The 26,455-nt window shown below is 41.2% G+C and overlaps 1 protein-coding gene across 2 annotated transcripts in view; it reads right to left on the bottom strand.

The window, feature by feature from the left end:
* atrx (ATRX chromatin remodeler) overlaps nt 1-25,212 on the bottom strand; it is a 94,943-nt gene extending 69,731 nt beyond the window's left edge. Inside the window, exons 1-9 of one of the 2 annotated variants that reach the window (XM_084332199.1) lie at nt 25,046-25,212; nt 22,852-22,914; nt 20,691-20,750; nt 19,274-19,323; nt 18,880-19,001; nt 17,399-17,479; nt 13,133-13,248; nt 12,628-12,695; nt 8,156-10,767 (exon numbers count right to left, since the gene is read on the bottom strand). In XM_084332199.1, the coding sequence (XP_084188325.1) occupies nt 8,156-10,767; nt 12,628-12,695; nt 13,133-13,248; nt 17,399-17,479; nt 18,880-19,001; nt 19,274-19,323; nt 20,691-20,750; nt 22,852-22,908 (3,166 nt within the window). In that variant the 5' untranslated portion in view covers nt 22,909-22,914; nt 25,046-25,212. The remainder of the gene's footprint in view (nt 1-8,155; nt 10,768-12,627; nt 12,696-13,132; nt 13,249-17,398; nt 17,480-18,879; nt 19,002-19,273; nt 19,324-20,690; nt 20,751-22,851; nt 22,915-25,045) is intronic. The other variant, XM_084332200.1, reaches the window with a different exon arrangement.
* Nucleotides 25,213-26,455: the final 1,243 nt, after the last annotated feature.

Raw genomic sequence — 26,455 nt, 5'->3', positions numbered from 1 at the left:
AGTATGAATGTGTGAATGAAAAAGTTAAACGTTCCTACATCCTGAACGATAGATAATTGATGTTGAATGGGCCATAGTAATGTCAATTTAGCAATACAATTTAAAAAGTTATAGCCCTGCAAAGAAGGTGAACATCTCAATAGACAAATAGCGCTGGCAGAGAGGGTACAGCGATGGATATAAGCTCCGGCAGAGAATGGGTTAATGTACAAAAAATTAAATATATATATATAAATTATAAAACTTTTTTTTTCTTTTCTTTTTTACAGCTACTGTTTTATATATACTGTTTTTTAGTAATAACAAGAAAGTAACGGTATTTATTCAACAACAGGTGATTGTATAGATTAGTATTAGTATCATTAAAAGTTCTATGCTCAACTATGCTTCACCCACGGAAAGGTTGTTGGCACATTGGTTCCACACGGACATTATATGTTGTTGCACTTGCTTCCAGAAGGCTCTGTTTAGGTCAGCTAGTAGCAGAGGCTCTGTTGTGATTTTTTTTTTTGTATTTTATTTTTTTATTATTTTTTAAACAAACACATAAACAAACATGACAACACACGATAAGATATACAAGCATTAGTTGACAGTGCACATCCAATGAAATCACCATTTAGTTAATCGTCTTATACAGGATGTACCCCCAATACCTGTTATCTAAAAACCTACACACATATGCTCCCCCCCCCCCCCCCCCCCCCTCCCGGACCCCCCATTGGATAATCCATCCATTATCCCTCGCTCCTAACCAGACACTACCATTATATGCTAGCTTTTATTTTCTCCACCACTTCTAACCACAATGTCATTTTGGATTCATTGAGACCCAAAATTCTTGCTGTAGATATGTAATAATCCAGACCTTTCGGCACATTTTTTCCGGTTGGAACCATCGTGATGCTATCAGCTTTTTAGCCACTGTGATACCCGATAAAACCAATCTCTTTAGCTGTGGGTGTACTGCATACTCAAAAACATCATTCAGCAGTAATACAGAGGGGTGTACAGGTATATTCCAAGTTAAGAGTTTTGATAATTGCTGAGTCACCTCTTTCCAGAATATCTTAACTGGTGGGCAGTCCCAGTACATGTGCATAAATGTCCCCTCGTCCCCATTTGTACATAAGGAGCATTTGGAGTCTTGTTTAAGACCCATTTTTTTCAGTCTTATAGGAGTCAAGTATGTCCTGTGAATATAGTTAAGATATATTTGTTGATGGTCCGGGTTCCTTGATGTGAGTCGAACATTTGCCCAGGCTTCTTGCCAATCAAAATCACTTTCCAGGTCTGGTATATCCCTCCTCCAGACGGAGTCTAGGTGGAGGGTTTCATACGAGGACGTTAGTAATTGATGATAAAAATCTGAAACAAAACCTCTCTTTCATAGAAGAATTTGTGGTATCTGTGGTGTTCAATTGGTATCTTTAATGGAACACCGTGAGTCTTCAAACATAACAATAACTATGTAAAAAAGATGTTTGGACTTGGTGAGATTACATTTTTTGCGTATTTCTTCATAACTACAAAAACCATGTTTGTTAAAAACATCCTGTTGTGATTTTTAATGCACAATAAATATTCAACATTCTCTTTTGAGACTCCGCCTCAGACTCTTATCATTTGGCACTAAAAGCTAAACATTGTCACCGGTATGGCTGTCCGCAACATGTCATTAATTGTGTGCGAGAGGTCATCAGTTAGCCACATTAGCGTGAGCTAGGTTAGCCACTAGCTAACGCGAGCTAGATGGAAATACAAACAATGTAACGTTACTGGTGAAAAAGTGATTTACCTTGGAATACTCCTTTGCCAACTTGCTGTACATCGCTTGCAGGTCTGCAGCTGGATTATGAATAGTCCCAACTTTAGCCAAGGTAACGTTAAGCTAAAATTTGCTTTTCAAATAGCTCCAGCTAATGCTAATAACAGAGCTCCCCGTCACACTGCTCTGTCATTGGCATTAAGAAAAGTTTTTGTCTCGTCTTGTTTTAGTCAACAATATCAACATACATGAAGAGAAATTTCGTCCTGGTTTTTGTAAATTACATTTTTGTGTCCTCAGTTGTGGTCAACGATATTTAATAAACTATTTAGTCTCGTTAGCATTACATGGTCTTCAATAACGTGACGTCACGTCTCGTTGTCGTCATGAAAAAAACCTTCGTTGACGAACATCTTTCGTCACCATTTTAGTTGACAAAATTAACACTGATCAGAAGCCAGTAAATATGTTTTATTCCAGCTTGAGGCTGCCTGTACCTCTGGGAGTCTGTAGAAAACCTTTGTTGCACGTGCATAGTGCACTGCTTATTTCTCAGAAATTGCCTACCCTACCTTTAAAGCTGCACTTCATAGTGTTAGGGTACATTTTAAAGGACGATTTATGTCTTCAATACATTTAGTGTATACAGTGGGTTTTTGTTGTTGATATCAGCTTACCTTACTAAACGCCATTCACACTACCGCTGATGTTGAAAAGGGGTGGAAAATACTCCATGAGACTTGAATGTTGCTAGGTGTATGTAACTCAGCCTTCTGAAAACCACTGTACCATTTTATTTTTGCTACACTCCACTAAAACCTCTGCATTCAGTCGGCTGTGCTTGTGATTAACTCCAGTGTGCTCCTGTAGAGTAGGGTAATACAATAACATTAGCAAAAATAAACGGTAGTGATTTAAAAGGCCTTTTTTCTTTTTTTAAATATATATATATATCCGTGTTAAGATTAGAAACAAGCTCTAGGCATTTGTAAGTAATTACTCAATTACTTTTGGGTTTTTATTCCCAAAACAACATAGTGTCATTCTGAAGTCTGGTTAAGCAAACTACTGTATGTGGCATCTGGCTGCCTATGTCAATGAGAAGCAGCTGCACACAGGGTTCCCACAGACATTGCAAAATGAAATTAAAGGACTTTCAAGTACTTTTCCAAGCACTATTTTTCATTTGTATATATATATTTTTTAAGATTTATTTTAGCATTTTTACTGCTTCATTTTTCACGGTCAGACATGACTGACAGGAGGAGAGGGTGAATGGGAGAAGAGGTGGGGAAGACATGCGACAAATTATCCCCCGGGAGCGGGAGGCGAACCGGGGACGGACGCGTAGGTGTGCGAAGCACTATGCGGTGCGCCACAAGGGCACCCCTGTATTTGTATTTATTAACCCTTTGGTTGCCGTTCACGAGAATTCTCGTTTCTGTGGCCCAGCGGTTGAGTGCCGGAAACGAAGATTCTCGTTTCTGTGTCGATATTAATATCCTATTTCTTTAAACTTTACACTTTATATATATATAATTATGTATTTAAATGATTAATCCTCCACTGCACTGTTTTTGTCCTGTGTCTGTGTTGGTGTTTGTCGTTACTGTGAAAAAAGAAATGAAAAAATGCATACACTGTAATGCTGCAACAATTACCAATGTGTTTTACACAAATGGCTTAATAAAGGAATCTGAATCTGAATGTCACAGAGCTGTATTTTGCATGGAAAAGGCATATTGGGACTCTGAAGGTGTAGTACCAGCCATATCCTGGTAGTGGCACTGTCTCGAGAATGCAGTAACCCCTGTTGCAGACCTGGTGTCACACTGTTTATGCTCCGGGTGGACTTTTCTAGCCTCGTTAGCCTGAAGCGAAGGCTTCACCAGATCGCATGGAATACTTTTTGGGACGCCGGATTCATTATGCTGTATAAGGTTATGGCGTGTGCCAAATGGACTTATGATCTACCAGATGGCGATCAAATAATTGAAAAATTCTTTTTGGAATCCAACCGGCCAAAGGTAAGAGCAATTTGACGTAAATTTCAGCTTGATCGTGCAAGGATTTCATAGCCATACCCCAGATAACTTGTATGCTGTGGTAATAACGAATGCCGTTATTGACAATCAATTAATCACAAACGACGCCCCGCCCCCCCTTTCACACATTCATGATGGAACATAATACCGATCATATGCATTTGGATTTTTAACGTGTGTAGCGTGTGTAGGGACGAAACGCCAATGGATTTAACGCTATTAGCGTTGCGCCTTATAAATAGCCTCACAGGAATTATCCCAGATCATTCCGATATAACACTCATATTCACCACGGTATAAAACGGGAACGTATCGATGGAAAAAATATTTCTTTATGGCATATTGAACGGAATGTTCATACTGTCAATTGACAATGATATTGGATCCATAGCTATAATATAAAATATAGGTTTAGCTCTACAAACAACGTGACGCACAGTGAACGTTTGTAATGGAAAGCTGGCCTGACAACAGCGGGCCCCGTCTAATGGCCGGCACCCAATGTGTTAACACAAAGAGTTAATATACAAAAAATAAAAAATAAACATAACCATATTGTGTAGGAGAAGTTTAGAAGCCTAGAGGCTTATTGAGAACTTCCCCTATTTTAAAAGGATACAATTCACTTTTAAATTCAGTTTTTTTTTATAGAAAAATCAATTTTTTATGGCTTAACCTCTTGCCCGAGCCCTATTTTCTGAAAATCCGCCTAAAATACATATTTAAGTAAATGGAATATTGCTCCACTTCTACAACGTCCATTTGCATATTCTTGGTATCTAAGGACATCTATGGACCTCAGTGAATGTATTCCCAGTGTCAGAAATATTGTGGCTATTACTAGGCTTGCTTAAATTGTGATGAAACAAAGAGAATATGAATTATGATTTTTATTTGCATATTTGACAGTGAATAACACCATGCTAATAATGACCAGACATGAAGAACTGCCACTGATCTCGTTCAGTACCTTCTTGAGATCATGTGTACAAAAAATCTAAGGAAATGAATAAAGGGAAGATGATTAAACAGAAGCAGGGAGCGAAATTAACTTTTTGACTCACCGGCCAGTGGCGGGTCGATGGGAAGAATCTACCCGCCAAGCATATTTCTTACCTGCCAAATTTTTTTTGATTACAAAATATATATATATATTTTATATAAAAAGATTTTTTTTAAATAAAATATATATTATATAATCATACTTGTAGTTGTATTATCTGCGAGACATCGCCACCACGCAATAAGTCAAAATGCTCGCTATCTGCAAACAGCTCCACTGTCTGTGTGTATACTTGAGTAGCCTCCAGCTCCAGCAAGGATTCTCCGGCCCTGCAGCTAGACCCTATATTCAGCTAGACCCTACATTCAGCATGCAAGGATTCTCCGGCGATGCAGCTGGACCCTATTGGTATAACGTTACGGTTATTTTGTCAAATCACATTCAACATGCCCTCAGCTAGAATACGCATTCAATCAATGTTATAAGACATTGATATCAGGAGCTATCTGTAGCTACTGCTAGCCCGGTAGATAACGTTAAGACAATTTAGTTTACTGGGACAGATAGATCTAATGTGAGCTAGCTAACGTGAGCTAGCTAACGAGGGAACGGAGGTATTATGCACTCGAGTCGACTATTGCTGGAGCATTTGTTGATATCAGCAGCTATCAGTAGCTAGCCAGCTAGATACCGTTAGACAATGCCTCGTCATGTATTAAACTAAAAGTGAATAGTTGACTGGGTCATTGTTTAAACAGTAACGGTAGCTCATGGAGGTCCGATATAGACTAGAGCAGACTGCCCGCATATCGCAATGGTGGCGTTTCAGGAAGTAAACAAGCCAAATGAGAGCTTCCGATTGGTCATTTGCTTTCTTTCTCATGAAACCAGTCACGTCACTCTACTGTGATTGGACCGTTGACTTGAGTGCAATGTGGGACTTGTAGTTTTTTAACGATCTCGCGGCGAAGAAAAAAAAGACGAGAGGCTATAATCTGTACTCGCACAATCAAAATAAGAGTATCGTTATGAACTACACGTCTACACGCCACACGGCGGGCAGCCCTCTAAGTGTCAAGCGCCAAAGGTAAAAACTGAGCGCCCCTGGCGGGCGGCGGGCTTTAGTTTCGGTCCCTGAACAGAAGGTTCTGTAGATACAGTACTGAATTCTCCCATCCGGACCAATGCAATTTGAAATATTATTATAGAATATAGAATAGCAGGCTTATAAATTACCTTATTATAGCCAATTCGCACATTTATATATATACATCAGGGCTCGAGACTAACGATGTCCCGTCGTCCCGGGGACGATCAAATATGGATTTGGGACGAACAGAAATCTTTTTTGGGACGCAACCGGGACGGGGAGGATTTTTTCTTTTTTTTCACAGGAAATGCAAATTAGCCGACTGTCAGTGCGCGCATATATTGCTGTCAAATGGTGAATCTAAACGTTGCATGATTAGCCGAATCCAATGTCTATCTCCGTCTCCCAAGGCAGCGATACGCTAATCCAACATCAAGCTCCTACCCACCACTCATCAGCCAGTCGCGCTGCAGCACCAAGGTCCTACCCACCTCTCCGCAGCCAGTCGCGCTGCAGCAGCAGCAGCAGCATCACACCCCAAATTAATCTCGCTCCAAAAAATAAAAACGTGTTATCAGGTGAGGGAAATCTCTCTTACCTAGGCTTTCTCCACTGTACAAAAACACAGCGAAAAGTAAAATAAATAAAAAAAACACGCTATACTGTCACTGTGGCATCCTCTCAGTGAAGCAAGCACTGTAAACAATAAACATGCTGCGCTATTTGAAGAGGGTGAACACAGCAGAAGATGGAGAACAGTCCCAAACTGACCAACAAGGAACTGCATCCACATCCAGCAATACTACCCCAGGCCCAGGGCCTGAGTCTAAGGTGAGGACACATTTAAATCACAGAAGTGTAATGTTAGTCTATTGGAACTGTATAGTTATCGACGCGTTCTAGTTATAGCTGCTTATTATAGCTAACGTTACTGACTAACGTATCAGACTGCCACTGATTAATCCATAGTTCACACTATTTTATTCTTATTGTTAATATTATTATATTGTTATTCCTATTTTAGTCCTATATTGACCTAATGTTTATTGTTGTTCAATGTGAGCGATACATAGTCTGCTCTGTAGTGCCGAATTTCCCTCGGGATTATTAAAGGATTTCTATTCGATTCTATACTAACACGTAATGTTACTACCATTGTGAGTTAATTGGCATAACGTTACATTTATCTAAACGAACGCGGAGAAATAGACGACAGTCTATAGGCAAACTTCACTTCAGCTACACAATGAATCCATATTCAGTGAGGGCCTGCTGGAATTTAGGAGCAATTATCAATATCGACCAGGAGGACAGCGCGATCTAAGGGACATGTTTCATTACTAGTCAAGTGTCATTACTTTAGTTATCAAAGGTGGAATCTCTGGACGCAATGACATTATGTAGTTTAAAGCTAAACTACGTTTTTCTTTCTTGTTAGAAGAGGGATAACTTATTCAGTTAGATTTGATTTGATCTTTATTTATCTCTAACATTTTCAACCATAAATTAAACACACATGTGTAATAACAAAAAAAACTGAAACGAAATAAAATACATTTAAATATATTTTCCTATGGAAGGAATAATCAACATGGCTCCAATTGGTTGACTATAACAGCACCGTGACCAAATATCCCTATACTAGCACCTTGTTAAACACTTTTTTTTTTATATTTATTTTTAATCATAATTATTCTTGTGAAATCTTTCCACCATGGGAGCCTTTTGACTAAATCAATTTATTCTCCCCTTCTCTGAATGGTGTTTCTTATGGCAATAACAACTATAGACGACAAAACCAAAGTAAAGAAACTACATTTGATTTTTGGGACGGTTACATTCACTTTGGGACGGTTAAAATTGTATTTCGGGACGGTTCTGGGAGGACGGTGGTGAAAAAAGTTAGTCTGGAGCCCTGATATACATACGTATATTATCTTTCAAATGGCAGAGTTCAATTTGGATTTAGTATCACCAGGTGTGCATAAGAACAGATAATGTAATCTACTGTACTTTTTTTATTTTGATCAGGGTGCAACCGTTTTGAAACTAATTTAAAATCTAATTGTAGCTGCATGCTAAAAATAGGGAAGAGAAACGAACTGCGCTTCAATATATGTCTATAACGTTAGTGTTGTGGTTTATTATCCCGAATAATAAGATATTAAAAAAAATGCATACAGAAGTATGACCAAAACTAAATGAAACAGCACTGTACACACTTGTCTGGTAAGAGCAGCCCCACATACCTGAGGACTGACGGAAGGTTCCACCTGCAGTTGCCATGTTCTCCTCCACAATGGGCTTTATCTTCTGCTGGTCACTGTCCTCTCCAGAGTCATCATCTTTACCATCCTTCTCATCCTCACTAGATGAAGACATCTGCTGATGTTTGGAAGATCTTTTGTCTTTCCTCGCCTTCCTCTTCTTCTCATAGGACCTCTTCAGCTCCCGAGGGGACTTGGTTTCCTTGGTGTCCTCCTTGGTGTCCTCCTTCGCTTCATCCAGTTTCTTTATACGGCTGGACCTCCTCTTCCCTGTGTCCCGTTTGCTCTTTTTCTTTTTTTTTTCCTTCTCCAGGTCCGAGTCGGAATTTGAGGAGTCCGAGCCGTCCGCTTTCTTCTTCTTGGATGCTGTAGAGGATTTCTTGCCTTTATTCTCGACATCCGAGTCGGAGGAGTTGGTCTTCAGTTTACGTTTCGATGGCCTCTTCTCTTTGTCCTGCGAGGATGTCCTCAGCTTGAACAAGCACTTTTTAGCGCTCTTGCTACCCTTCTCCTCCTCCTCCTCCTCCTCCTCCTCTTCCGAGCTGTGCGCCGCTGCCGCCGTCTTCAGGAGGATGTCGGGGACTTCGTCTGAATCAGTGTCCACCGTTTTGATCCCAGATGAGGAAACCATGGCTCCCTTGGTCTGCTTTTCCTCCTCATTGACGCTCTTGGTTTTTTTGGATGATTTGGCCTTGCTCTGAGTTTCCTCTTCTTCCGAGTTGGAGTCGGGGGAATCCCCCTTGGTCTGCTTTTCCTCCTCTTTCTTGCCGCTCTTGGCCTTGCTTGGAGCTTCCTCTTCTTCCGAGTTGGAGTCGGAGGAGTCCCCCTTGGTCTGCTTTTCCTTATCTTTCTTGGCGCTCTTGGTTCTCTTGGATGACTTGGCCTTGCTCGGAGCTTCCTCTTCTTCCGAGTTAGAGTCGGAGGAGTCCCCCTTGGTCTGCTTTTCCTTATCTTTCTTGGCGCTCTTGGTTCTCTTGGATGACTTGGCCTTGCTCGGAGCTTCCTCTTCTTCCGAGTTAGAGTCGGAGGAGTCCCCCTTGGTCTGCTTTTCCTTATCTTTCTTGATGCTCTTGGTTCTCTTGGATGACTTGGGCTTGCTCGGAGCTTCCTCCTCTTCCGAGTTGGAGTCGGAGGAGTCCCCCTTGGTCTGCTTTTCCTTATCTTTCTTGACGCTCTTGGATGACTTGGCCTTGCTCGGAGCTTCCTCCTCTTCCGAGTTGGAGTCGGAGGAGTCCCCCTTGGTCTGCTTTTCCTTATCTTTCTTGATGCTCTTGGTTCTCTTGGATGACTTGGCCTTGCTCGGAGCTTCCTCCTCTTCCGAGTTGGAGGAGTCCCCCTTGTCCTCTTTGTCGGCCTGCTTCCTCAGAGGAGTGGTCTTCACTCTACTGGGCCGGCGGTTGCGGGGTGGGCTGTCGCACGTAGCCCCGTCAGAATCTTCCTCCTCTTTGCGCCCCTTCGCATTTTTATCCTTATCTTTGTCCTTGTTTTTGGACCGGGAGGACCTCGATTCACGCATCATCACTTCTGGCACGGGGGTGAGTTTGACAATGAGGTTCCTCACCTTGGGAGGGGACCGCCGAGAGTCTGACGATTTTCCGTTGGACTTGATGTCAGAATCCGCGCCGCCGGTCTGCGACAGCAAGGAGGAATCCGCGAGACTCTCCACCATCTGAAAGAGCTCGTCGGGAACAGAGGGAGGGACGGACATAATGTCCTGATCTTCATCGGCCATTACTGATCCACCATCACAGTCTTCGGTTTTGACTGATACTTTGTCATCCGCTTGGCATTCCTTCATTTCAGCCTCGTCTGATATTTCATCATTGTCATTTTCGGGCTCCTCTGCTTCTTTGTCTACTTTGTCATCCGTCTGGTGGTCCTTCATTTCGGCCTGATCCGACACGTCGTCGTTTTCAGGCTCCTCTGCGTCATCGGCCATATTGTCTATATGGTCGTCCGCCGTAGAATCGACTCTGTCCGAGCTTTTCCTCTGAACGTGTAGCTCCTCGTCCCCGTTCTGCATCTCCATGTTCCGGAACTCTGGCTCCAAAGCCTCCTCCAGCGCGCTGTGCGCCTTTCTCAGATCCTGCAGCACCGATTGGAAGGCCTTTAGATGCCGATACCTGATGGAATTGTCTCCCTTCTCCTCCGTCGCCTGCTGAATGAACTGGATGAAAGTGTTATTCAGTCCGGCCGTGGTTTCCACAAGCTTTTTCGCTTTCTTCACAAACTCTTTGGGTATCTGCAGCTTCTTGTAGGAGAACGTCATGGTCCCCGAGCCCTCTTGGTGTTCCTTCCCGTTGACGACCGCCTTGTGCCCCTTGACCTCCTTGCTCTTCTGCCGCTTGCTGTCGCGTCTCTTGTCGGGCTTGTGCTGCTTGCTCCAAACCTGCTCCAGTTTCTCTATGATGCAGTGGCACTTGGAGGAGAGGTCCTCGAGGGGGTCCGAGTTGCAGACGTAGCAGTGCCATTTTGCATTGTCGTCGGTGATGACGGACAGCTCCTTCCTGCCCAGGTTGCGCAGGATGCACTTCTTGCAGAAGGCGTTGTTGCAGTAGTCGCAGCAGATCAGCTTGCCCCCTTCGGCACACCACCTGAGGAGGGGACGGGGTCGCGACAGGGTTAATTGAACCCTTAATTAATTGTGAACCTCCCTTTTGGGACAAAGTGGGTGTCAAACAGGAGGGAAGACTGTCAGGTTTTAAACTGTGGATACCAAACAGAGAAGGTAAAGAACTATTTTATTGCACTTTTATATGTCTGCACTTTATGTGCTCATTTTATGTCTATTCTATTCTATTATATTGCGCTCCACTATTTTACTCTGTCTATTCTATCTTACTCTTTTTATTATAGTCTATTTTTTAACTGAATCAAACCATAAACAAGGTGGCCTGTTGGGATGTTAGATCCTAATGTGAAAAACTGTGATTTTACATGTCTGCACTTTATGTGCTAATTTTATGCTATACAAATAAAGTTTATAATTATTATTATTTTGCACTGAAGAACCATATAACTCGTTGTTTTGAAATTGTTCGGGACGGCCCACGTATTTGCACTTGGGAGTGTGAATGTGATATATTTGGTGTCATTATGGTATTGTCCGAAAACCACCGCCTCTATGGGATAACATGATTGTGAAGCAGCTGCACAGGAGATTTAATATTAAGGGGCTTTCTCTTCCATCTTGTCGCATCTGGTGCAACCCAACCCTTTCAGCTGGAGGAGGCAGAGGTTTGGCATTAACAGTTAGAGAAATCTTTGGCGACTAAATCTTACCATTCCAGCAACGTAAAAATCGGTTTGGCCCTTTGGACTCTTCCTTTTTAATTAACATATGGACAATTACCATCCGTTATGAATAAAAGATGTAACGAATTGGCTGTGCCTGCCTCGTGCTCAGAGTGGGATCGGCTCTTTAAGAAGGCAACCTTGTCAAGAGGATTCTAGTTTAATGTTTGGGGCTGCCCCTCATGCATATTTCTCTATCCAGCTGGCTTGGGAGCGTGACCTCAACATATCTCTGACTGCTTCTCAGTGGAGTACAATATTGAAGGTCCACTTTGACCTCATCTAAATGTGTGAGATTTAGGATTATACAATATAAGATTCTGAGTAGAGCGTAGATCATACCCATTAAGATTATCCAGGATGGGCAATAAACACCAGGAATTATGCTGAATGTGATTATATAGGTGATATCCGTAATGTCCCATTTTCTTTTTATTTGTTGCTTTTCCTGTATGTCCCATAGCATATCTGCTGGGTCAAAAACCAGATAATAGCATGGACGTCGCTGTCGACCAGCTCTGGACATGGGGTTGTTTAATTCTAATTAATTAACTAATTCCATTGGAAAGAGCCTAAACCAGCCTGGTTCTCTAGGGATCCTTGGCTGGAGGAACACCTGGACTTGCTGAACATGGAATGGCCAGCTTGCCTAGTAAGACTCTGATAAGAGGCAATTTTTTTGTTGTGTTGTTGATGTTATGGTTATTGTAGTATGCGTTTGTTTTATTTTAAAACATTATTAAAAAATATATAGAAAAATGTATAGGACAAAAATTTTGTTCTGGATCAAATTCCACAAACACTGTATATATAGAGGCCTTGCACAGAATGTTTAGAATTCCCAGTTGTCCTGTGTCCTCCAAGCGAGATAAAGACAAATCTTATAATTTGGTGTCTTATTACTGGATCGTGTAAATAAGTCCCAGTGGAACGGAAATGTCATAATTTTTTGACTTACCCACTCTACCACTGCACAGAACTGTAAGAAGGATCCAGGGCAAGGCCTCTATTCAAGTCTGAACCACGAAAGTCACGACAGAGCCTATTTCTATTAAAATGATCCATCAAGCCTACATGGTTATCATGGCTCATACTTGTGGTGTTCAGGAGGTGAGTAATTCGAGGCCAATGCAGTTCAGTTTCTATGTGAAATCGCTTACCTGCACTGCTCATCCATCCCATCAGAATCTCTGCTTATGTCATCGCTTGTATAAAACTTGAAGCATGTCTAGAAGCAGGAGGAAAATAGACAGCATTAAAAATAAATATATATAATTGGATTTATAAATAAAAAGTAAATGCAGGTAAAATGGATGAGAGATTTGACACAAAATGGCTTCATGCTGGCAGCAATGTCACCAACTAATTGAGCAATTCACTCACTTAGCTATTCTGCCCCTAGAGGCTGGTCATAGGCATAGCACCTTGTGTAAGACCAGTTCAATCTATCAATCAATCAATCTATGTTTTTTTTACCAACTTTAATGTACTTGAAGTGTGAACTGTGTAGCTGTATTATTAAGGAAAATGTAAACATCGGATTAGGACTCAGTATCGTCAGTATTGGTCCACTCAATATAAAATCTCTCGGATCGGGTTTGGGGGCAAAGAAAGACATGATGGGGGACATCCCTGGTAACTGATATAAAGCATATAAAGACCAACCTTGCAAATAAGCACTTTGAGTATGGGATGCTCATACACAGAGTTGCGCTGAAAGTGGTTTACTTGCTGTCCACAGGCAGAGCAGGATATCGTCTTCTCCAAGGCATCTCCAAGGTCTGTGATAGAGGGCAAAAGCAGAAATACCAGACACCACTGTCAAAAATGTGTATGGGAGATAGACATAACATTTGTCTTCACTTTGGGCTCAATGACCGGATGAGTTATGGCAAGGTGTCGACCAGTCGTTTATTCCCTCTCAGACGAGATATTAAAATTCAGATATATATACTGATGACATTACCGACTCAAGGGCTCCGGCGGGGTCCGATGTTAAGGCTTGAGTGCAGATTCTTGCTAGATTAAAGTTCAACAATGTGTGCTTTTATTTTGATATTCCTTAATTCCATGTTGAAATTACGCGATACATTAAGTGTGGGGTCCCCAAAATAAATCCAAAAAATAAAAATAAATGCTGAATGCCGTCTCTCTCTCTGTCTCAAGTAGCCTAACTTTACACTATAAAAACGAACTGGATATTTGGATAGAGTGTGTGTGTGAGAGAGATTTTTGGCTGGTGAATGAATGAATTACTTTATTTGACAATATATAAAATAACATGTGGCAGAAGCACAATCAGGGAATACTGCCAAGGACGGACACAAAAAAGCTCGGAGCTTATTTCTAGGGATGTCCCGATCAAGTTCTGCAGCTGGATACTATAGGTTTGTTTTGGCAAAATTCTTCTGCTCTGTGACAATAAATAAATGAATGATGATATACAATTTAAAACCAAAACTAAGGCCTCACTATGAGTTTAAGACGTGAACATGGTCATGTTTGTTGAAAAAAATTTAAAAAAAAATTAAAAGAAAATCCCGATTATTTTTTTGTCGATCCCGATCTTCGGAAAATCATGTGATCAGCCCCGATCCCGATCACGTGATCGGATCGGGACATCCCTACTTATTTCCATTGTGGTCCTTGTAGGGGGGTAGGGGAATGAGATGCTTAGACATGCATCATACTGACACGACATCACAACACATCACATAATACATAACAGACGCATACAAACATGTAAGGATGCCTTTTAGCTGAGTATCTGGGTTAATTATGGTCCCTTTTGAGCCATGTCTTTAGGCTGGACTTGAATCTAAGAGCACCGATTACAATTTCCAGGTCACTTGGCAGACTGTTCCAAAAGACAGCTGCAGAATATAAAAATGACTCCTTCCCCATACAACTCCTGAATCTGACTGTGAAAATGCTGAGTGGCTAGTGACTTTGGAAAACCAATAGCCACAGTGGCTGGTGAGCCAAAAAGTTAATGTCAAGCCCTGATTACAATATTCAATGTATGCTAATTCTATGCAGTTAAGGGTCAAAGCCATGCGGTTTTCACTTTTTTATTTTAACATCAGGGCTGTACGCTAAGCTTTTTCACTAGGGGCACACTTGCCCCTAAATGAGAAATTTAGGGGCACAGAATATTTTTTAGGGGCACATTTTTAAATAACAATTTTACCATTATAGTGCAAAAAAACATGTTCCTCCTGCCTCATTACTGTGGTCCTTTTATTTAACATTTAAGTGCGTTTGTTTTCAGGTTTGTATCTTTTATAATGAACCAACTGAGAAAGTGTGTAAATCACTAATAGAACAAAAACAACAAACTGTGTGTGTGTGTGTGTGCACGCGCTTGTAGTGCTCCTTGAATGATATCACCACAACACACCATTGCATTAATCAGGAGGACAAGAAACTCTGCATACCTTTGTTTCACAATGAAAAGTGCTTTATAAATTAAATTAATTATTATTATTGTAAATAACCCCATGAAAGGTTTATTATTTTTATGGGTAATTACCTGCTTCATATTTGTGATGTTACTGGTTTCAGGGTGTGCCTAAAGTGATCAATGTGTTGGGCCATTTATAGAGATCTATGCCAATTAATGTTTATGTATATCCGGGACTTTTTTTTTATAAGAATTGAGAGGTATTTGTATATGTGACCTTTATTTTGAAAACCGTGTTGCGACGCAACCTTGTTTAAGTTTGCACTTTTGACAGTGAAATGTTCAGTTCAACTTAGCTCGAAGGAAAGACTCTAATCAAAAAGGTTTAATTGACCCGTATGAGGCTCTTACGGTAGGACTTTAATTGTTTATAGAAGAGGAATGTAATACTATGCAAAACGAAAAATAAACAGTGATTTTACCAGCAGTAAGTTGCAAGCCACTTTCATACGGGGAACCGTGACAATTATTAGTATTATCTTATTTGCATATTGTCTCATTATTAGATAGATAGGTTGATACTTTATTGATCCCTGGAGGGAAATTTAAGTAGACAGTATGTAAGTATTGAAAAACGTCCTAATAGTGGGTGACTCACCTAATGCATGGCTGAACCTGAACGTTAGAAGTGTGTCCCCGTCAATCATCACTGGCAGATCCGACTTAATTTAATCGGCTATGGTCTCTTATCATCTCTCCACATCGGACGTGGTTGTCATAAGATGGACTGATATCCGCTCTGTTCTTCTTGCAGAGCTAAATTAGCGGCTTAAACTTATTGAAAGGAAGTTCTTTGGCGATGCCACATTCAGTTTCGATTCGATTGTTCGCTAGGAATTATGGGATTTGGTGTTGGATGTATGGACTCCACGCAGACGATTTAGGAGTGAAATGCGAATGAAGGGTTGAAATCACTACTCGCAAGGTTGCCCCCAAATATTATTTTCCACTCGCACGGGCCAAATTAAGGGGCAATTTGCGATAATCTCGTTGCAGTGTACAGCCCTGAACATGCATGTAAAACTTAAAATGTGATTTAAATACCCTTGTTTATATACTGAATCACAGAATTAGCATAAAGTCACAATCTGGGTCTACGAAATATGCAGCACAGAAACGAGCATGCATACAGACCCCCATGTCACTATGCTCTGGCCTCCTGTGAATAAAGTTGAGTATCCCTACTCTATACATTAGCAAGACCCCGCAAACTATTTTCAGCAAACGAGATGAGGGACTAGAGCCGAGAGAGCTGGGCCTGGCCCATGTGGGCAGCGGTGTGTGTTGTTATTAGGGCTGGTCCATGTGGGCAGCGGTGTGTGTGTTGTTGTTAGGGCTGGTCCATGTGGGCAGCGGTGTGTGTTGTTGTTAGGGCTGGTCCATGTGGGCAGCGGTGTGTGTTGTTGTTAGGGCTGGTCCATGTGGGTAGCGGTGTGTGTGTTGTTGTTAGGGCATTACGTGGCCAATAATGTCCCCCAAACAGTAAATGAGTTTGAATATGGCCACCAGTGATGTAATTGGGGACATTGAATCCTCGTGTTGTGTTAATTACAGCTCAATAAAATGATGATGTAGCTTATAGGGACTGCTATCTTATCATTTCACTGGTGGTCATATTCAAACTCATTTACTCTCAATAACTGTCAAAATAAATGAACGTCTGCAAAACAGTTTTTGGATGTGTGAGAGATTATGTGCAAAATAAATCAGCGTTGTTTTTTGGTGAAGTGTCCCTTTAGGAATCTATTAGATTAAAACGAAACAATTCAATATCAAATTTATATTCAATATTTTCCTTTGTTGTTGTCGGAGCGAGAAATGGGCAGGTTGTTTTCGTTATTACTTTTCCACAAGTACCGTATTGGTCAGAATATAAGATGACACAAGACTCGTTTTTTGGAAAAATACCTTTTTGAAGACCAAATCTTTAGTTTTTAAGGCAGCCTTTTTGTGCTCGCCATCTTCTAACGTCACACTCTGTAACATCGTCTTTCTTGGCTGCTCGACAGCTGTTTGATGTGCTTTGTTGAGACAGAATGACCTATTGCCTGTGTGTGTGTGTGTGTGTGTGTGTGTGTGTGTGTGTGTGTGTGTGTGTGTGTGTGTGTGTGTGTGTGTGTGTGTGTGTGTGTGTGTGTGAGAGAGGGAGATACAGAGAGAAAGACAGTGGCTCGTTTGGCGCAATCTCTAGACCCTGAAAATAAGACGACGATCCTTTTAGATATTTTTCTAGGATAAAAATGTAGATCTTATATTCGGCACAATACGGTAAGTAATTCGGTTATATTTTTCATGGGAGAAGGCACAGCTGGTATTGAGGCAAATGGAGTATTCAGAATCAATATCAATTGAAAAGATATATATATTTATGACAATACATGCTATACTATACATGATTATGTCCGAAATCACAGGGATGATGCTTTGGAACACCTGCATATGGAAACAAACAAATGATATAAAATTACCTGTGCGTTTCTGTTTGAAATCCACTTTGACCTTCATTGCGCCTTTATTCTCATTCTTGACTGGCGTCATCACCAATGTGTCTAAAACACACACACACAAGAAAAACAGGATAACCAAAATCTGCATTCTATTCACAGCATCATAATTACCAGAATCTGCATTCTATTCACAGCATCATAATCACCTAAATCTGTATTCTATTCACAGCATCATTCATTCCATGATGAATTGAAAATGGGGGACCCTGATGTAAACAAGACTAAAGACTTTTTCTGGTCTGCATCCCCTTAACACTTTGAATGCCAGCCACGACATAACGTGTTAGCAGCCCGCCCCCTGAATGCCCAGCACGATAATTAGCGTGAATTTTTATTTATTAGCGATCTGAATTCATATTTCATCAACCGAGTCTACCGTTGGGAAACCAGCCCCAGCAGGCGCTCAGATGTGAAACAAGCGCCCCCTATCGTCTCCCAGATGGTAATGCACCCTTTTGGAATGGACTCAATGAAAATGGATGAGAAAAAAAAACTCCGGAATCCACATTTTACTTCTCACGCATGTACCCAGAGCGTGTAATATGTCTTTACAGTACGTAGCATTGGATCAATAAAAGGATCGATTTTTGGAATGGCGATCAGGAATTGGAATAATCTTTTTGGATACCATCTGATCTCAGGTAAGGAATATATTTGTACCAGTCTTAGGATAATCAGACCTGTTTTCACGGAGATATAAGCTTTTCCCCTATGTGTGATATGGCTGTTTGGCTGTGCGAGCGATCAGGAACTAAGAGAATCGATTTTCAGCTGGCGGCACCAGCGTACATACGTACACATATACTATCGATAATCTAGCGTTTATTTGAAAACGATTCATAAATAGGCCGAAAAATGACAACGTTCTAGAATATTCCAGTACAGGGCGTTTATCACAGAATCTTTTTATTTTCCATGAAAACGAGGGCTTTTCAAAATGCTATAAACGGAAATGAACCGATAAAAAAACAATCCGCTTCGACAATGTTGACTGGAAAATGAGTCATTGATAAGCGACGGGCAGATTAGACACATAGCCATAATTTAAAACATAGATTAGGCGATATTAATGCTAACATTGAAGTGGTTGATGGGCATTCAAGGGGGTAAAAAGGAAAACACGGCCGGCTCTGAAAGTGTTAACAATTGTTTGTATTGAGCCGTACTGTATTGTACCCATTCTGCAATCTGTTAATAAAGTTTTCAATCAATCATAAGTAACTAAATCTGCATTCTATTCACAGCATCACAATTGCCTAAATCTGCATTCTATTCAAAGCATCCTAATTACCAAAATCTGCATTCTATTCACAGCATCATAATTACCAAAATCTGCATTCTATTCACAGCATCATGACCTAAATCTGCATTCTATTCACAGCATCACAATTACCTAAATCTGCATTCTGTTCACAACATCATGTGAACACACACACACACACCTTTAGACACGCTGTTTGTGTTGCTCTCTGACGGATGGTCAGAAGTGGCATCTTCATCGTCACTGTCCTCCGGGGAGTCCGAATCATTTACTCCAGTGTGCTTGGTTGTAGCAGCAGGCTTCCTGTAAAGTATTAAGAGCAAAGCGGTGTTAACGCAGAGTTGCATTGTGTTGTGTTAAGCCGATTGAACCGTGTGACACTTGGAGAGGCCTGCATGTTTGTCTTTGTGTGTTAGGGCCATTATTTTCCATTTGAAAAATACTTTGCATTTGTTCAAAGCCCAGAGTGAGTGAGTGAGTGAGTGAGTGAGTGAGTGAGTGAGTGAGTGTGCATGTAGGTGTGTGTGTGTGTGTGTGTGCATGTAGGTGTGTGTGTGTGTGTGTGAGCATCTCACCTCTTCGTACTGGAAGAGGAGGGCTTCATGGTTTCTGTTGAGCTCCCAGGCTGAGGAAGGAGAATGAATGATTTGAGTAACATGAACAGATATTGCAGACTAATACAAAATCCCCCCGCCCCCCCCCAAAAAGAAACATCACCATATTGTACATACATAGGCCTCCGTTAAATAAATATGTCTGCATAATGCAGGATGGTGGAGAGACCTGCGAGTCCCCTGCGGTTTATTTGATAAATAACAACCTAAAATGAGTTGAACAATAAATAATTTAATTACACAGCATCCATGAAGCCTTGTTTATTCACATTGTCCATGGGAATGACAATGAACGCAGCCATAAAAGGTATGGTTTACCTTATGCGTAAAAGATAGTCTTCCCAGACCAGCTTAGTTTCTGGTTCTTTGTGGTATTCTGGACAGGCACGAGGAATGTCTTCCCACATTAGAGTACTCGCATGAATTACTCGAGCAGTGCTTGCGTTATTGTTTAGGGAAATCTATTTTTATAAACACATCTTAAAGAGCATTGCAGCAGCAATAACGAGATATTACGCAGAGTCACACACACACGCTCGCGATTTTATTATATCTCGCTCCACGGACATACAATAAAATGCACAGCAATATGCCCGATGCTTAATGCGATGTAAATAGCAGTCACCGTTTGTAATAATTACACTACATCCGCGCTGTCTGCAACAGGTCTCTCCGCTCATGGAACGGCATGTTCGTATCGATGGTCTATGAAGGCTAGGCAAAGTGGGCGACGTGTTGTTGTGGCATGATTTGGAAATGCACTAACACAAACCGCTGCTTTTATCATTTAGATGACGCTAAGCTAGCTGTGCAACAAACTTTTGTCAGTAATGCTAGCAAAGAGGCTGGATATAGGACATTAGCTCTCGATGCTCCACAGCTTCCAGTTGTCTTTCTGCAACAACTCCCATACAACAGCAATGAGTTCACATACTACCCATCCCAGTTAGGACAGCCGAATCCCGTCCAATCTTTCGCCGTCGACTAAAGACTCACTTCTTCAACCATTATCTGAAATGATTTATAAAAAAAAAAAAAAAAAAAAAAAAAAAATCTAACCCCGACTAACCTTAATGTCATGCACTTGTCCTAATAAACTAACCTACACTGTAACACGCAACACTTTGATGAACATTGTTACTCAGCTGATAGAGTTATACCCTTCTTGCTGTCTTGTCGCACAGAACTTGTAAGTCGCTTTGGATAAAAGCGTCAGCTAAATGACTAAATGTAAATGTAAATGTAAATACGAGTCAGCATTACAAAAACACAAATGAACAACATAAATAGTTGCCCCACAATTAGCTCAATGTACGTCGGTTCTGGGTCAGTCCGTTATAGCCCGTTCAACACTGAAATAAAGACATGCCAGACCCACCTCCTCTGTCATTTCTGCCGTTTGGTCGAGGGGTGATTCAGCAGATGTACTCATTTTAACCTGTAAAAAGAATAGAACAGACTCGTCATGTCACACATGCCATTCAACCACAGACCCACCAGGACCTAATGGCAGAGTTCACACCACAATGCGGTGGGCTGTAACGTGGAACGCCATCTGGCCATTGCCATCCTGCCTTTGGCAAAACTAACGTCAGTACCGCACCGGCAACTAACTGATGTTAGCTAGCTGGCAACATCCCGGCGATGTGGCAGTCCTTGCATAAGTATTTTCTTCTTGATGCGCGATTTATGTCTGCCCCCAATAATAATGTGCATGGTAATGTGGCCAGAACTAGACATTTATATTATTGCACTGTGGACTCCTCACGTGACCCGTCTGACGTCACGGCCGGTTTAGGGAACTCTGCCATTAGACCTAACTACATTATGGGTACTCGGCTCGCTACCCGTCTCTTAAATTGGATAGTTTTTTTTTTTAGTTTTTTTTGTTTTAATACTTAAATGTTGTTGTTGATGTTGATCGGTGAAGTCCTTCCCTTCTCAGCACGATCCATGACGTTCCTCATACTAGCTCCGGCTAGTTGGGCTACAAACCAACGCAGAGTCAATGGGGACAAGCTCCTGCCGATAGAAGCTGACTGAAGCTCAATGGAAATGTACTCCTCGGTGCACACAGTAGTTTTCAGCTAGCTTCATTCAGCTTGTACAGATAGATGCTTGATCCCATTGACTTTGGATTGGTTTGTGGCCAACTAGCTGGTATGAGGAACAACATGGAGTGTGCTGAAAAAAGATTATACCAATCAACATCATCATAAGTAAGAAATATGGTTAGGGGTAAAACATGTACAATAAAAAAATTATAAAAGAAAATAAGGAAAAATACCTATCCCTTTAGAGCCTAATTTACAAGCAGGGAACTCGCACTTTGTTATTTTAATTCAGTGACATTTCAGAGGGTTACAAATCTAAGATGCACACAAATAAACAGCATGAAAACAGCATGAAAATGGCAAATAAGCAGAGGACGGACACATCGTAAATGTCACTTTCTCATAGAAAATGCTTCATTGTGATGGAAGGACCAGGTTACATGTTTCTTATTGTTACATGTTTCTTATCATTCCAAAACATTCCACAAGATATTGAAATTCTTTCAACATGACATTGGATTTTGGTCTGAGGCCTTGTTAACGTTACAGTAAATAACTAACTTCAGGTCGGATGTTTATAAAAGGGCTGGACCATGAAATATCGAATTGCAATTATTTTATCAGATATTGCAATTATGATTCACAATATATGAGGGAATGATAACTTTAGTTGTAATTATTCTCATTTTCTGCTCAAAATATTATGTATCCCCCCGGTGGTTATTGCATGGATCTGTGCCAAACAAAATATTTTTCTTAAGTCTGTACTGTAGGATATGATTTGTAGGACGGGACATCTCTGCAGCCCCACAAAACAGCACCAGAAGTTATTCTATTATCAATGTAGCTACCCAACCTATACCCACCCCCATGCTGCTATGACACTTGGATTTCCCCAGGTGGACAAATAAAGGAACACTTGACTTGACTTAGTTCATTCAGGATGACATTTTAACCTTTCAACAAATATTGCTCCTCCAGCGATTTGGAAACTGCACTAAGCCATTGTTCAGCCCTAGTTTCTGAAGCTACCCCCCCCAGTCTATATCCCCCCCACCCAATATAGTTATGTTATTCCAAGACAAAGTGCCAACATATAAAATCACAATATTTTAAGATCATGGAATGTGTAAACATATTTTATAATAATATCTAGTATCAATTTTGGATTTTAGTTACCAAGGGCAACCATTGCGGGTGTAGGCAGTGGAAAGGGGCAGCAAGAAGACCTAAGAGGGTAAGGTACAGCCATGAAAGCTACGGGAGCGGGTGGATGCGAGATGACTGAATCAAGCTTGTGCTGACCTCTTAATGTCCCGTACAACAGCAATGAGTTCACATACAGAATGAATAACATCACTAGTAGTTGTCCCAATTAGCTCAATAATATAAAGCTGGTTTTGAGTCAGATTATTTACAGCCTGTTCAATGTGCCAGGCTGTAATATTAAAGACAGGGTTTGGTTGCAAAACATGCCAGACCCACCTCCTGTGTCGTTTCTGCCATTTGGTCGAGGTTTGATTGAGCAGAAGATGTACTCATTTTAACCTGTAGAAAAACAAGCACCAAACGCGTGATAAGCTGCGACCGTGTTTATTGCTTCTTGGTGCTTGGATATCTGCTTTAAGCCGAGTACTGTATCCATTATCTTTATGCAATTCTCTAGTGGCAAAGACCAGTGTTGTAGACTAGGGATAGCTGGATATGTGTACAAGTGTTGTCAGGTGGGTGTACAAGTAATGGATTTTCAAAGTTGTACATTTTGATGTGAACAAGGTCTAATATAAATGTATCCGTGTATGTGGCTGCACAATCGTGTCAATTGGACTGATGGTGTAGGAGTTGTTATAGCTTTTTAAAGTTGACATTTTGACCTTTGATTATAGCACCACCATCAGGCTAAAATGGTGTGATATTTGCTGTGATGCATTAGCACAACAATATATAATTTTAGGAAATTGCACGTCTCTACCGTGGACCATGTTGTGTCAAAGACATTTTGTGAAGGATAGACAGACTGACAAACAGTCTCATATTAGCCTGTGCGCAGTCGCAGCTAATAAAAATAGACACATCATGCCTGTAAGTTCATGCCTGTAAGTTTCAACCACATTATGTTATGCCTTTGAGTATCCCCTAGACGGGGGGGGGGCACACCCATCAAGAGAAAATGCTTCACCATAATGAAGGTTACATTTTTTCTTATTGTCAATCGTTCCAAAAGATTTCACAAGATATTGAAATGATTTCAAAATTACATTGGGTTTTGGTTCGAGGCATTGTTAACATTATTGATTGATTTATACTTTATTAACAGATTGCAGAATGGGTACAGTAAGGGGATGCAGACCAGAGAAAGACTTTAGTCTTGTTTACATCAGGGTCCCCCATGTCCCCCCCATTACAGTAATAACAAATTATTAGGATGCTTAGAAAGCAAAAATTACCCCCCCCCCCCGAAGTCACTCACCAACAACTCAGACATCTCAGATCATAATGATTCCCGTCATTACACCCCATCCCATATTATTCCCAAAGTGCAGACAAAAACAGATATTTTTAAGATCGTGTTATAACATTATCTATAACAGTAATTACAATATAAACATTGGAATTGCATGCAAGGTTCGGCCAAACGCACCATTGTTTACATGGGTGTTTTGCGTCATCATAATGTGCGCCCTATTAGTATTATTACACCTGCAAGATGTTGATCAAACGTGATGATGATCGCTATCAGGTCAGCAGCAGCAGCGGCGGGCTGCACGCAGGCAAACAAACACTCACAGGCCTAACATCACATCACTCCAGTCGATCTCACACACAAAAAACACTGCTCATTTTACAGAAGCAGCAGCCCCGGCTGCAGCCTTAAGGCGGGGATTTGCAAGTGTTTTATATCCCCATGTTTACACAAACACCTAAATCAGTTTCACGACATAACCGATGGCGTTAACTAGCACCGACCTAGCTAATGTTAGCTACAGTAACATCGAGCTAAAGTTGGCTAAACGTTAGCCTATAGTTGCTGCCGAGGTCACAGCAGACTTATAATTTTTCCACATCTCTCATGTTGCCCTGGCAACCTTGCAATCCATGCATGGTCCAGTGCATTGGCATGCACCGAGAATACTGCTGCATGCTGCACACAGGCCCTGTCCTCCTTTATCACGGATGGCACAAGCTAGCTAGCTGGAGAAGAAAAAAACAGCAACATCCAAGCTAGCACTAGTGCAACATCGCCACCCACTGATAATAATAACCAAACTAGCATTTACTAGCCTTGTGATTAAAACAAAGCTAACCGAGCAACTGCATCGTTTCGGGGGGGAAACCCCTAACGTTACACATTGGTACAATGATTGGAAGAAAAGCCCATTTCGAAAAACATAAACGCATTTGGAGGATGAATGCAAGCGCGGCCAGGCCAACGTTTTTTTTACAGTTAAATACATTCGCATTCGCTGTATTGTTAACGTATGGGATATTGTACAACACACAAATCGACGTGTGAAACGTGGGGGTTTGGAGACATTATAAATTCGCCGGCTGCGTAGCTAGCCCGCTATAGCCTAGCTTAAAATGCCGCTCGCTCGCCGCTAGCTAACGTTAGCATCAGTTAGCGCGGTGCAGAAAGAGCAAAGATAACGTTTGTCTTTTTTAGACACACAGTCGTTACCTGCTGTTCTCTATCGTCATTTCTTGGTGGAAGGAGTAACGTTAAGATTGTTGACACTATTTGATTGGTTTCCCCCGATTGTTGTTGGAAGAAGCCGGAGAAAAGATTGAATATTTTGCAACACAACTCCGCTCAGTGGAGACAAAGCGAGGGGACCATCTTGCCGGGTGATGGCTCTGGACTGGACGCAGTAAAATGGCGCATCTCAGCCCAGATCCCAGGCGGTGCTTCATTGGTGAACCCCCTGCTTTCTGAATGGTGCTCGCGGTGTGCAGCACCTCGATAGGTTTAGATTTGGTGGGAATTATTGTATCATTCGCTAATGCATTATTGGGTGTACAAAATAAAAATGCTTGCTTTGTTTTTTGATTCATTCATTTATTTATTTGTACGTAGACACGCGTTGAACGTCGTACGTTGAAAATGGGGGACCCTGATGTAAACAAGACGAAAGTCTTTCTCTGGTCTGCATCCCCTTAACAATTGTGTGTATTGAGCTGTACTGTACTGTACCCATTCTGCAATCTGTTAAATAAAGTTTTCAATCAATCAATTTCAAAACACACGGATGTTGCTTCCCGATGTGTTTCTGTATCTCAAAGTTTTCAAGTATAATTTCAGCAGAGCAGAACACAAACTACTGTGTTATTACCAGAATCAGGGTTATATTATTACAAAGTACGTTTGTATTAACAAAGGGGTTTGTTATGGTACGTTGGTGCACTACAATACACGAAACGAAAAAGTAAGAAAGTAGAAGTACTGCATGTCAAACAAGTTATTAAAAGGGAACACCACCAAAATGAAGAATTCCGAAGAATGTTTTTCCATGGCCCAGGATTGATTGATTGGTTGAAAACTTTATTTAACAGATTGCAGAATGGGTACAATACAGTACGGCTCAATACATACAATTGTTAAGGGGATGCAGACCAGAGAAAGACGTTGTCTTGTTTACATCAGGGTCCCCCATTTTCAATTCATAGTGACATTTATGACATACACAACATACATGACATTTATGGCATAGGGACATGACATACAGGTATATAGTACTGTTACATTTGTGACATATATGATATGCAAATATACAGTACTGTTACCCATAGATCCTGACAGCGTATATACATATGATGGGGAGGAGACTGTACATTAGGAGGGGGTGGGTGGGTGGGAGAGAAATATACATACGGTGGGGAGAGAATATATACATACGGTGGTGAGGAGACTGTACATTAGGATATATACATACAGTGGGGAGAGAATATATACATACGGAGGGGAGGAGACTGTATTAGGAGGGGGTGGGGGGGTTTGGACATTTACGGTGGCCAGTTTCGAATTGCAGCCTCCCGTAGGTGCTCTTTTAGAGCGGTTTTGAATGTGGGTAGGGATTCACATTCCTTTACA

The sequence above is a fragment of the Notolepis coatsorum genome (assembly GCF_963971535.1).
Source record: "Notolepis coatsorum genome assembly, chromosome: 16".
NCBI lineage: Eukaryota > Metazoa > Chordata > Actinopteri > Aulopiformes > Paralepididae > Notolepis > Notolepis coatsorum.
This window is presented reverse-complemented; position numbering and strand designations above follow the sequence as displayed.